Genomic DNA, 13,900 nt, shown 5'->3' with positions numbered 1-13,900 from the left:
ACACACACACACACACACACACATTACCTTTTGAGAGTGATGCTAAGGCAGGAAGTGGTGGTTTCTGAAAGTTGCAGAATGATTGTTGCGTTGACAGTGATGAACATCTCAAAGGCGAGAGCCAGCTCCACCTCTCCCAGTCGCCAAGGGACGATCAGTGCCATGAAACCAGGGGGAGCAGACACACCTGGGTAGTACCCCACACTCAGAGAGTCTGATGAAAACACATGGTGTAAGTTCCTATGACAACTGTCAAAGCCATTCATTTGTCTCATCTGAGTCTTTTAAGACAAATTGATTACATTTTTCTGTAAAATTCAGACAATCTGATCAGCTGATTCAGACCAAAATCATTCCAGGATTGGGAGCTATAATCCAATCTGCTTTTCTGAAGAGTGATACTCACGTCTAAAGACTTCCCGTGCACGGAGCCAGAGGTTTTGCTTGCCCAGTTTGTGCAAAAGTGTCTGCAGCACGGCGTGGTCAACTGCCACGTTTTGAGAGAGCATGAAGTCCACTGTATCCGAGGCTACAGGAAGGATCTGTCTGTCCACACACACTCGTAGATGGGAGTTAAACAGAGGACTGTATCTGGAGATGTCAACCAAGTCTGGGGAAAACAGAAAAACAAATATATCCAATCATTTTGAAATCTGGAGAGTGGGGATTGAGGGGGAAAAAAAAACAGGACAACACTGAGGATAGATTAGAAAATACTGACGGGTGACAAAAGGAAAAAACAACTTAACGTGTCTTAGTATCTTAGTAAGGTGATCTTCTTAGGGTCAGGCAGTCAGACCTGTACTGTTCTCTTGGTACCGCTAAACATGCACTCGCCCACTTGTGAAGAATAAGGCGAAGGATGACTCATGTGACTGTGTTACTTTTCTCCACATCTCTGTGGACCAGTGCTGTTGGTTTTTACGTCACTGAACTCTCAAAAGTGCATTCGTCTTGGTACTGAGGGGTTTAATTCACTGCAGCCCTGCTATAATATCTGATCACTGCATTGACATTCTCAGTCACCTGAAGAAGAGTTGCTCCTGTTTTTTCTTACATGTCCCACTAATGCACAAGCATCACGGTCATCAAATGTGTGCTGTCGACCATAATTTACGACCCTATTTAGTGACGTCTTTCCCATTGATCTCAATGCAGATGTCCCTTGAGTCACTGTTCCTATTGAATCACCAGCCAGCTGAGCAGCCTTTGTGACTGAAGCTCCTGCCATCTGTGCCCCAACAATGGACCCTTTTCCTTTTGCCATCTTGATACCAAATCAGAATCAACTGAGCCTGTTCAGCACTTTTATATATGCGGCAGAGCATGATGGGATGTTAATTGCTTAAATGTACCGTGAAGAAGCATCTTGATTCGTTAACTTCCTGCACTCATTTATTAATTTCCTTTAATTTGTCACCCATCTGTATGTTCCTGATAGCTTGAAATATGCAGGTGTTGAGAAAAGCCCGACCAAAAGATGTTCCAGACAACGCCGCGTCTGATACACATTCATCTGAACATCTGCGTTTTAAAATTCTTCGTCCAACAGTTGTGCTCTCTCACCATTCGGCTCTTTAATTCCAGGGAGATTACAGAGGACCTCAAGCGTGTCTCTGTGAGAGGTTTTCTCAGCCAGACGCATCAACACACGACTCCGACTGTCCAGATCTGCAGGCTCACACGGCCATGAGCACGAACTCAGGAACCATTTGTTTTCTGAATTAATAGACACACAAAAGACAAACACACAATTTACCAAGGAAAGTTTGTGGACATACATTTGTTAAGAAGAAAAATATGCATGTTTTGTGCATTCAATGGGAATAGGAGGGATTTAGTGGAACAACAAGTTTTGAATCATGTCACAAGCATAAAACAGGTGCTCTGTTTCTACATTTACGTGGGTCTGTCATGGTGAAACTACAATGGCGCATTGCTTTAAATGTTGCTGCGGCAAAGAATAAAAAAGGACAGCATAATCTCCTTTCCGGTCATAGCTACCTATTTACCCCATCTGTTACCTTGGAGTGTGTTCAGGGCTCCCTCCACGCTGCCACTCAGGAGGAAGAGCTCGGTAGCTACAGTGATCAGGCAGCAACGTGAAGCTCCATCCTCATTCCCAAACAGACCCTTGAGTGTGGAGTAGTTGACCTTTGAAATGGACAGCACCTCTACAACCCTCCGACCCTACATTCATAGACACACAGACTATAAGGCAATACCCACTTGCTAACATTACTGCGTCTTAAATTGTATATCTATACAGAGATAAACACGACTTTGTATATTTGCAGGATTTCTTCATTCATTAATTTCAGATGAGTTATTTACCTTGGCCCATTGATGTGTTTTGTAGTATCTCAACATGAGTGAGACTCCAATTCTGCCTAAAAAACTCCAGATCAGGTTGTCCTCACCTTCATTCTGACACACTGAAAAAACAAGAATAACCAAATGTTTAGGACTTGTTCTTCAAATCAACACAAATTAATAAACAAAAATACATTTTAAAAATAAAAAGCAGTTTTAGTTCTTAATTTAAAGAAAGAAGTTTATTTTACCTGTCTCGGCAAAAGCAGCAAAGGGCAGTGAGAGTTTATCCTTGCTCTCAGACAGGAGCGCGATGACAATGCGGCCGCTGATTTGTTCCACTTGGTTGGGATGCTGGCTGGATTGGCAGATGGACCTGAAAACCTTTCCCATCCGCCTCCAGTCCTCTTGCTTGGTACAAAGCTGACAGAGCAAAAAATATAAAAGCAGGGCTGAGGAACAATGAGAGACTGAACACAGAACGGTTTCGTCCTTGTTAATAAGTTGAACTAACCTCTATTTCCACGATGGATTGGGCCAAATTCAGGTACTCTGGAAAGGGAGGACTGGTGGATAGCCTTTCATAATAAACATGAAGATCGTCATTCAGCTGCTTATAAGACTTGTCAAAAGAATAAAAACCACACAACATTTAAGACATACAAGTCATAAATAATCAGGTAACTACTTTTATAAGAGTGAGGCGACTGTCAGTGTTTGCGAGCTGAGGACGTTTCACTCACTTGTGTTTGCCAGGTGAGTTTGAATGGACCGTCTGCTGGAAATCAGGAGTGTTTTTTACACAGTCAAGGCAATCCAAACTCAGCACCAGACCCGCACTGACCATCTATCAACACAAACGCAAAATAAATACTTCCACATGCACATTGTGAATACAGACCTTGCTGCCATACAGTAAGCGAAGTGAGATACCTTGAACGTTAGCTGCATGAGTTCAGGTACAGAGCCTGTGAGACCCTTCTCTCTCACAAAGTTAAAGAGGGCCAGCAGGAACTCGTAGCTGGGCTAGTAAGAGAGGAGGAGGGGGACAACGTCAACATCTATATTTACGTCCCCAGAGGTAAGGAGTCACCTTAAAAATAACCATGACAGTGCACCTCTGCTACAAAAGAGAACATGCTCTGCCCTCTGCTGGATTACAGCGTGTACTGCAGCGTGACGTTACTGTAATGAGATGGATGAAAACCAGACTGACCACTATCTTGTGGGACAAGCTGACACCGAGGACTGAGAAGACATCGGACACGAAGCCGGCTTTGAGCAGAGCCCAGAGGAGTGTCAGAAGCACTGGCATGGAGAAATACACTCCTGGTGGGTTGTTCTGGTAGTACCCTGTAAACACGGCGCCTGGAGACAAAAGGAGACGTGGAAAACAGTCATGGAGCGACAAGAGTTGACAGATCAAGGGGGGAAAAAGATAGCAACTGGATAAAATGAAAACTTACTTGCTTTCTGGATACACATTGGATTTTTTATGAACCGTGTCACAGTTTCAACACAGAACTGAAAGAGAGGGGAAAAAAAGTGAAGTGGGTCCATGATTCTGAAATTATGACGTGATGTAGCCTCTGTTATCAACATGAGTCATAAATCTGTCGCAGGAAGCATTACTCTATAACTGACTTCTCTACTTTCTGGGATTAAGAAAAAGGTACAGTAGAGTTTCCTCACTGCTTCAGTGTATTCATGGTTTGCATTGCTGCGGTCAAGCTATGACACGATGAATTATGCTTTGAGCGTACCTTCTCATCCCCCTCCACAGGCACATGCTGGAATCGACACATCTTGAATCCACAGGACAGTGATTCACTGAAGTACTGTCTGCAGTACTGATGGTTTAGAGGAGGAGAAAACGCTGCATTAAGTTTAAAACATCAAGTCAGTGGCAGGAGAATGAAGAACAAAACTTCATCAATCATCACTAACACACTGACATCTCTGGGCACAGATTTCCTCCCCTCTAACCACATACACATCAATATTCTGATTTCCCTGAATGTTTTAAACAATAAAAACAATTAAAAGACTGAAAACTAAGTGCAACACTGGGTATTTTTACTCTTGCTTTTTTAAACTTGGCATAAGGTGCAGAACACCCAGGGCTATCTTGTCACATTTGCTTTTATTAACCCTGAACATCTCAGGTAATATCTCACACTTGTAATGAGAACCCAGGGTTAATGAGTGAAGGAATTTGGATCAGCTACAAAATATAATCTAAAGCTAATAAATGTTTATAACTAGTGCATTTGTTTTATCAGAGGACTGTGACGTTCTTCGATTAAGGACTTACAGAATTAGATTTCTGGCGCCTAAAATCTGTCACCGGGTTTGTGATCCTCGGCACTGTGTAGAGAGCAGAGCAGCAAAAGAACAGCCATACAACAGTTGAACTGAACATTTATGTTGACAATGAAATGACAAAAAGGAGTTGTTAATCCGTGCAAGCTTGTTGGAACCAGTTGAAACCGTTTAAAACTTTAGTCATTGTCTACGCCGTTTTCATTTTCCCCTCACCATTTCTTATGTTCATGAGTGAAGGGATGTTTTGTGAGGAGTTCACTGTCTGGATGGGCTGGCTCCTATTACAGGACATAAACACAATGATTATCATAAAAACTGACAGATTGACAGGTCGCAAGAAATGTGTCATGTGACGTGAGCCAACAGTTACCTTTCCAGGACTCCGTTTACATGATTGTTGTTGGTGTCGCACTGACCCTGTTCAAAAACACAAAACAGATGATGCAAAATAATTCGTTTTAAGAACTGAACCTGTCTCTGAATCTTAATGAAGATGTTAGTGAAGTGTAGGTGTGTGTGCTGTTGCACTAATGAACAGAGCATTATAAATTCCTGAAAAACCACATGGATTAATCAGACTTTTATTTTGAAAGGTATAACACAATAACACTTGTATTCTTTTTAAAATAACTTTAGTTATGTTTTAATAATGTTAATGTGCATTATCCACTTTTCCTCTCTCTTGTCATTCTGAACTTTTATTTTGAAGGCCACAGAGAGCATTTGTCCAAGAGAGGCCCTGTTTACATTTTGTTTCTTTGCAATTGCAAGTAAGTTATGTTGCTCCAGTGTTTGTAGCCTTGCAATGAAGCGCTGAAAAACTGTCCTGGGAAGTGCAGTCCTTGTCCACTATATGACACAACGCAGAGCTACTGTAGACCCACTACATTACCATGGTTCTGATTTGCTTGTCTGTGGCAGTCCATGTGCTGTTTTGCATTTTGGGCGGGATGCTGCTACACTGAGGTCTCCAGGGTCTGCTGTCACTCTCCTCTGTAAGACACACATTTTTTATGTAATTATTAGCTACACATTAGTTGTCAAACAGATGAAGGTATATTACTTAGCAAAAATTTGCACTTTGCAAGCAGAATTTATCATCAGAAATATACACTAAACATTTTCCATTCTTGTTGAACATGTGATACATTTTTGCATCAGTTATGGCTTCAGTTGTCTCATCACGGCTGTTCGCTTTTCATTTGTATCTAACGAGCCATTGATTAGCTAGGAAATCCTCAGTCCTTGCAGGATGAGCTAACAAATAGCACTGCATTATGTCACAAAATCTGAAATATATTTGTTGTATGATGAACCCTGACTGGTGCATTGGTCATACCTGTGATATCAGGACTGTCACAGTGAAAATCAACAATAACTGGTGTCAATCTGAAACACACACACACACACACACACACACAAAAAACAAAAAAGTTTCAGTGATAAGAGCAACACAATTCATCTGTGACTGTAAAGGAATGTTAAATATGAAACCTTGCCTTTGTTTAAACGCCGGTAACGCTCCATCTTTCCTCGGCAACAGTGTTTTAACCACTGCAGTAGGTCTGACTCTTGTAGGACCCAGTTTCAGCAGACTTTTCTTAGGTACCTTTTCAAACAGCTCTGGGTCATCCTGGACCACATCCACAAGCAGGATATCCTGTTCATAGGCTGTGAACTCGTCCAAAATGTCGGTCTGAGTACCACCAGCTGCTTCTGCTTTACTTTCATCCCTTTCACTGTCCACTATTTCAGATGGCTCGTCACCTTCATCTCTAGTAGACTGCTGTCCCTCATCACTGCTGGGAGAAGAGCGGGGTTCTGTCAGAACACCTGAGGTAATGTTTGTCTTTATTTTAGGATCAAAGGGAACTTGTCGAGAGCCTCCGTTACCCTGTTCAAGATCATGTTTGTTATCAGTTTCATCCCGGCTTTCCTCTTCCATAGCGTCACTGAGGTCTCCAACACTGCCGTGAGAAGATGGACGTTTAAGTTTTGATGAAACTCCCTCCAATTCTTCATTACCAGGTCCTTCATATTGGTGGTGGTCAGGAGACTCCTCCCAGCTTTGATGATTGCCATTACTAATTTGTGGCATGTAATGTCCAGGTGACATTTTGTGTTTGCTGGTATGTTTGTTTTTCTCCTCCTCCTCCTCCTCCTCATCTGAAGAGTATTGGCTCTGGGGGAAAAAGCTTGTACATGAGTTCCGTTCAGGTGAAGTGACAGGAGAGAGCAGAGGTGGAAGCATGAACTCATTTGAGTTATTTTCTATAAACGGTTCCATGTTAATGTATAAGGTGGGGCTTGTATTATAATATGGCTCCAGTGTTGGTGGGCTCTTCTCTATGAACATTTCTCTGTCACTCCCTTGCTCATCTTGAGGTAGGAGGAGGGAGGATTCACATGAATGAAAGGATTCAGAGTAGTTTGTAGGAACAGATGAAGATCTGGGTGAGGAACCACACAAAGTAATTTGGGTTTCTTCGCAGTAGAACAAGGGTTGTTCTACAGCTTTGATAAAACGGTTGGGTGAGGAGGACGTCTGTGACGTGCTTGCAGAATGCGACTCAACACCTTTGGCTTTCTCCAGCAGAAACAATAAGGGTGGGTGAGAGGATGGTGTGTTTGAGAGGCTGCTCAAACCACCCTGAGTTAAGTAAGATGATGTGGGAGACAAAGTTGCGGCCGTTTCCCAGTCACTCAGGCCCAGTTCTGAGGGGGAAGGGGTAGACATGGAGCTGTTGGTTTCTGTACTGTTAACTGGTGTAGATGATCCACGCTGACTTGGGGTGGAAAGGGTAGCTGTATTTGACAGAAGACTGGCTAGTGATTCTTCAGCCTCCATAAAGTGAGTTGCAAACTCTGTGTTTTCGATGTCTGAGGAGTGTGAAGACATGTAATCACCTCTTTTCCCATTTCTCTTGGCTGTAATGCACTTTCCATTCTGTTCTTGCTTCTCTCCATTTTGGTGGGAAACTTGGCGGGTTGTTGTTGCGCTTGGGAGCGTGTCCTTGGTTTGGCTGCTCGGTGAACCTGACTGATTTTGATTGATTGGAGAGTCACTGTTTCTAGCTGATGGATGAATAGGCTCTGCTGGACAGGCTGTAGCACCAGCATGTGCTGTAAGGGTGCGGCTTCTGTTAGAGAAGGGCCAAGACATGCAAGTCCGTGCACAACTAGAATTTATTTTCCTGCAATAGACCCTCACTCTCTGGCAGGTGAATGACTCTAGTTCATCTGCGTCCACCTCGTTCCCCTCACAGAACAGTTCTGACGACATCTGTGCTGCATCAGTTTTTCCGGCTTCGCCTTCCTGACCACAAGGTTCCTTGTGGACACAGGTTTCTTTCACAGCGGACCTACAAGTGCTGCAGCTCCCAAATGTAAGTTCTTGACATGACTGACTGCCATCAGACATCCCAGAACATGATTTGTTTTTGTCTATCAAGTAAGTTTTTGCTGCGTCATTGCAACTAATACTTTCAAAGTCCGGGGTGGAGGGCAAACATCCATCTTTACCATTATCCCCAAGCTTTACTCTTTTGTCACTGTGAATGTCTGCTATGAGGTCACATCCTGGCCCAGGTTTACCTAATAAGAAAGAAGTAGAACAAGTTGCAGAGGCTTCACTTGTCCAACCCTTGAGGAAATGATACGTGGTACGACTCGATAAAATCTCTGCATCCTTGTGTTCTTTCAGGTGTCTCTGATGTTCAGTCAGACTCTGAGACTGACAGACGCTCTTCTCAGACTGAACCCTGGGACACGACTTGCTATTTTTAGCCAGAGCGCTCTCCTCACTTTTGTGTTTGTTATGCCCCAAACAACCGGGGCCAAATCGAAACCCAGCTCTCATGTCCTGTTTGAAGCAATGCACGACCTTGGTCTTGAGAACATCCGGTAACACATAGCTACGATCTTGACTGCACACATCACATTTTTTGGCTATATCACAAAGTGTCACCTTCGGGTACTGGTTTATCCATATGACAATCTTCTTAGAGTTCTCAGTGTCTGGGTTCCCTTTCTTAATCTTTAACTCATCTGTAGACTGCTCTGGCCCTGGGCTACTGCTTTTTTGCTCTTGCTTACCCAGGGTATTCTTCTGAGGGGAAATGTATTTACAGTCCCCGCACAGACCACAGCGAGAATGTGTCACAGCTCTTCTCAAAGACCCTTCTGAACAAGCACGCCCAGTGGGGCTTGGGAGTGTATTCCTATAAATGTCTGCAAGTGGAAACAAAAAACTAGTCAATTAGTGCAAATCTGAACCAAACACTGACCATTTGGATTATTTAAGCATTAAGAGACAACTTATCACCATCTCTTTTGTTTTTTTGGTTTAACATTATGGATTCCCACTAATGTTGGCTCCATTTGGGACCAGCTCATCCATTGCGTGGGAGACAGCAGATGAGATGAAAAGCTTAGGGAAATGGCTGTGTTAAGTGTTTTCCTTATAAAACTTAAAGTTAATAAAGTTTGAACACATTTTTGATACAGCATGAATTTCACTTTAGTGTTGCTTCTCCAAGAAAGTGTAAGTGTGACGCCTCATTTTGATGCTCATTATCATCCATTACTGGGTGCTTCACTACAGAAAATTCCCACAGCAACTATGAATGGTGAGAGCTGCAGCTGTAGTGGGTGATGTATCCCTTCATTAGTTGCAAGGGGCAGCAACGAGCTGAGTCACACTGGAAAACAGACATATGCAAACAAATTTGAAATTTACGCTTCGTTGGAAGTGTTTTTAAAAAATAAAAAAACTTTTACAAGAAGGAAGGTTTCAATGATAAGACTAACTGTTTGCCGGTTAGCTTTCCTACTTCCTGTAAAGACCAGCGCAGAGCCACTTCACTAAGCTTTTCAAAGGAAGTATCTGGGACTGTCTTCCAGGCCGTGGATCAAACAATCCCAAATGGAGCCAACACCAATGTACACCCAAAACCATTACACTGTGTGTTTTTAATCCACATTTCACAAAACGATAGGTTAAAAGGATAACTGGTTACATGGAGAAGATTACACCACCTCAATGGAAATATGGAAGCTTTTCTTACAATAAATGCACAGCCTTATTATCAAGCAACCAAATTAATCAAAATCAAGCCCCCTGGCTCGCACAGTGGGTTCCCAATAGTGATTTAAGTGGAGAACCCCAAAGGTCTCAGCTAGTAGAGTGAACTGTGCTGAGGATCTAAGGAGATCAAGGTCAACATGTGAGTTGACCCGGAGGAGGTTCCCTTACTGCCAAATAGCGCCAGTTAAAAAATCTTATTTAAAACTGTATTAAACGATATATGTGGATGGTGACTGCTATTTAACGTGGTCAAGGCGCATAAATTTAAAACATTTCTCCCGATATCCACTAAAAATGCAGCATTTCAGGTAGTTAAGGTCAGTACAGACAGGATTGAGCCGCGCCGTTAGCTTAGCATCTGAAACGTTCCTATAATCATAGCAAAGAAGAGAAACACACACACACACACACACACACACACACATACATACACAAGTTAGCCAAAAGTTAGCTAAAAGTTTTTACCTACCAAACAATCCTCAGTTTAATAATGTAAGATGGAGTCTAACACTAGTGATTTAACTCGTGGTGAACTAACTAACTAACTAGCTAGCTAGCTAGCTAAGCTGCGCCTCACTAGACTGTGTTCCCGGTCGCACTCTCCCTCTGTCCCCGCCGCCTTTAGCAGTCCGACTAGCAACAGTTTTAACAATAATATTCCCCTGTCTGAATGGACATTTTCTACAACACAATTTACCCGCACCAGACTTAAGATCTGCCTGTGCATGGCTCTTTAGGTTGCCGTTTAAAATATGCAAAAGCATCCAGTAAACCCCAGTCTGACACCGAGGACCTTTTTCCGAGGAGGTCCAACCTGCACCTGCTCCTAGAGTTTGGTTTAATCTGGTGATACTTGCCTCTTGTTTTAACGCCATACTATCTCTTTTTTTTTTTTTTTTTTTGCGTGACTGAAAATATTTTCTCCCCTCTGCTTGCAGCATACCTACGCGGCTGTCCTCCGGCTCTGCTTCAGTGATGTTACTGACCGTATCTGTCACATTTTCTGGGCTCCTTTGGTCTGTGTAAACACTTTGGACCGGTTCGTTGCTGCTGGGGACGGAGCCGGTTTCCTTCACCGACGTTACTTCTTGTTTTTCGGGTTCAGCTGTAACGTTGTCCGGAGACTTCGGGACTCGTCTCCGCCGCGGCACCAGCTTTAGCCCGACCACATCTTTTAACGCGACTCGGTTGAGTTTTATCCTGTTAGAAGACGGGAACATGCTGACAATTAAAACTATATCTATGGGGAGTTAGAGAACAATACTCTCTTGGCCTAGTTACTATTAAAAGTTATTCCAGTAAGGTTTAAACTTGTGTAGCGTCGTCAAAACTGCTCTCAATGTCTGTGCTCATCTTTCCCTGCTGCCCTGATTTATGAACTGCAAGTTGACATGGGAACTAAGGTGTGCTGGCGGCACTGCGCATGCGCAAGTTAAAAAAAATAAAAAAAAATTAAAGCATTTCATTTTTGTGATATTAAAATATGTAAATATTTAATAGCCAACAAACACATACTGACCATGCAAATTAATGTTTATAATATTTTCTATTAATAATTTATGTGCATCTCTTAAAGTGAATGAAAGGAATAACACATGAATGAAATAATAAAAAGTGAGTCAATAAACGAATAAATAGATGAACAAATAAACAAGACGACAGAATCTAAATAACTACAGAAGCCCTTTAAGTGGAAAGTACGACCCAAGTGACAAAGAAAAGTAAAGTAAAATAGATTTACAGGGGTAGGTACTGAACATCTAAACTATAGCTTTTTCAAAAAATATCTGATTATAATGATTTTTTTAAATTTTTTTATCACAGGTCTTAAAATCTATTGTGAGCTGTAGAAAAAATACAAAACTGATCTAAAACTTACCATTACGGGGACAGTGCAGAAGTATTTTGTGCAGAAACATATGAATGAACAGAAAATGTGGTTGCCAAATGAATGGTGTGGGGACTGCTGGACAAAGTGAATAATACATCTTTATTCTTAAGTGACTAGAAAAGCAAGAACATTAGAGGTATTGTCCTATTTGCTACGTTGCCACACTGAGCACACTGGTGTGTATGCTTTTCTCCTTAAAACACAGTCAAGTACATGTACTACTGTAGCCTGTAATTCCTGGGTTTACAAATGGAGGATCCAATAACTTGTACAACATATGCAAAGGCAACTCAATATGAAGTTTAATCATTGCATCAACCTCTCTTGCTTTGCGTCTCAGGAGCATCACGGCAGTCTCATCTCACTATTATACATTAAAGACATTAACATGGGGTCAAGAGCTGGAATACAGGATACAGAAGAATAAACATTCACATAGGGGAAATAAAATGTAGGATTTTTTTTTAAAACAATTATTGTCCAACATGTTCCTCACACTTCTTAATAAAAATTTATGCTTCATGTCAATAAGAACCTTTGGTGTGTGTGTTTCAGTCAGCTTTGTGGAGTTGAAAACACTTGAGTTCGTGCTGAATTTGAGACAGTGCTCATCATAGGATAGGAGGGGTGGGTTGGGGATTTATTTGTTCAATTTTGAAAAAAATACTGTTGTAATCACAATATTTCTAGTTGTATGTTTTACACGGGTGTGATACAGTGGTCAAAATTTAGTTCGAATTATTTCTCGAACACTGTTTTTAATTTAATCTTATTGGATGAGAAATTTGCTCCACAAATTAGATTTGGGCAAAAAAGTTGTAAAAGTAGATGCAACAATTTACAATTTTACATCAAGACAAAAGGTGAGAGAATGGTCAGATGTGAGGGGTGAAGGCGAGACCCTGGTGTTGGGAAGTAGCCGGTCCATGGACTGCGGCGGCCTGATTCACAACACCAGCTGTCCCGCCCCACCAGGCCAGCAGATGGCGCTCTGATGGTGCGAGTGGCGTTCCACTGGGAGATAGAGAGAAATGGTTCCATCTCATTGCGTCCTCCCCTGGGATACGGAGTCAGCTCTCCCTCTTCCTCGCGCTCCTAATCTTCGCCACATCTGTGACAGCTGTGGAAAGAGAACATGCAAATTAGAATCTGAGGAAACCGTTCGAGGTGAGGAGAGCGACACTGAGACATGAGGGAACTTTCTCTGGGTTCTTCTTCATCATAAATCCAGACATGAGGGATTCTGGGAGTCTCTGCCCCACCTCTCTACACCTGACAGGCATTATACCACCCACAACCCCCTGCTTCAGCTCTGGTGCTTCTGCTCTCCACAGCTCCAACAACATCCTCTATGCAAATTTTTATAATCACACCACAGCAACGAGGAACGTGTGTGTTCGTACAGTGAAGAGGGATATAAGCTTTTACTTAGCATATGAAATGAGCTGGGATTAGAATGAGATAAAGAGCAAAGTGAAGAGCAGAGGGAGTGTTACCAGAGAGGTCACTCATAATTTTGCTTCTGTGAAGCACTTTAAATCTTCCTGACTGCTCTCACAGGCGTTGGAATAGCACGCTGGGCTCAACTGAGTGATAAAAAGAACACCAGCGGTTTCACCAATTATTATGCACTTGAAATTAAAATGTTGTAGAATATCAGCATGATTCAAAAAGACATAAAATCAGGAGCATTTATTTATAGGAGAAGAAGAATCACATATCAACCATGTGAGCCCAGATCAGTGAGGCTGAGTCAAATCATTGAATGTTTTAGGCTTTTAAGTGTTCGGTGTCCTGTTCTGGGACGGACCGATGAGAAGACGTGTCAATGGCTGTGGGCATCAAAGTATCACTGCGTTATTTACACAATTGGTTATTCTTTCTCAATGAATCAGTAAATTGTTTAGTCAGAAAAATATCACAAATCCTCAAATATAAGAAGCTAAAAATTAATTTCTGATTAATTTTCTGGCGATCAGCTGATCAATTTATGGACTAATCATTCCAGCTCTGTCTTGAAGTGTGTGGTTTTTGTTGTGTGATGGCCTCCGTAACGACTCGATCACCCTGACTCCAATGGTTTGTGTCCCCAAGCCTCAGTTAAGCAGCAGAAACTAAATGTCTACTTGTATAATTATGAAAAAAATCCAGAGTCGATGATCTTTTTCAAACACAAGGTCAATGTTGCATCTATGCCGTCATTTGTTGAATGGGGGACAAATATTTCTATAACCTGAACACTGTGCTGAAAACAGCTTCATTTTGGCGGTAATTGGGTGACAAGC

The 13,900-nt window shown here is 42.1% G+C and overlaps 1 protein-coding gene across 1 annotated transcript; it reads right to left on the bottom strand.

Annotated features, from left to right (window-relative positions):
• Positions 1 to 23: 23 nt before the first annotated feature.
• On the bottom strand, positions 24 to 8,074 carry topaz1 (testis and ovary specific TOPAZ 1). The gene is made up of 18 exons (XM_023428551.2): positions 6,138 to 8,074; positions 5,978 to 6,027; positions 5,531 to 5,631; positions 5,009 to 5,055; positions 4,852 to 4,916; positions 4,628 to 4,680; positions 4,077 to 4,163; positions 3,780 to 3,837; positions 3,530 to 3,681; positions 3,247 to 3,339; positions 3,057 to 3,160; positions 2,828 to 2,891; positions 2,565 to 2,736; positions 2,335 to 2,435; positions 2,025 to 2,190; positions 1,567 to 1,719; positions 407 to 610; positions 24 to 214 (listed from the first exon to the last, which is right to left on the bottom strand). The coding sequence occupies exons 1-18, from the start codon at positions 8,057 to 8,059 to the stop codon at positions 24 to 26; spliced, it is 3,783 nt and encodes a 1,260-aa protein (XP_023284319.2). The 5' UTR covers positions 8,060 to 8,074.
• Between the last annotated feature and the right edge of the window lie 5,826 nt (positions 8,075 to 13,900).

This window comes from Seriola lalandi, unplaced genomic scaffold (assembly GCF_002814215.2).
Source record: "Seriola lalandi dorsalis isolate HSWRI2012SDOR001 ecotype SW California unplaced genomic scaffold, Sedor1 jcf7180002054879, whole genome shotgun sequence".
Taxonomy (NCBI): domain Eukaryota; kingdom Metazoa; phylum Chordata; class Actinopteri; order Carangiformes; family Carangidae; genus Seriola; species Seriola lalandi.
This window is presented reverse-complemented; position numbering and strand designations above follow the sequence as displayed.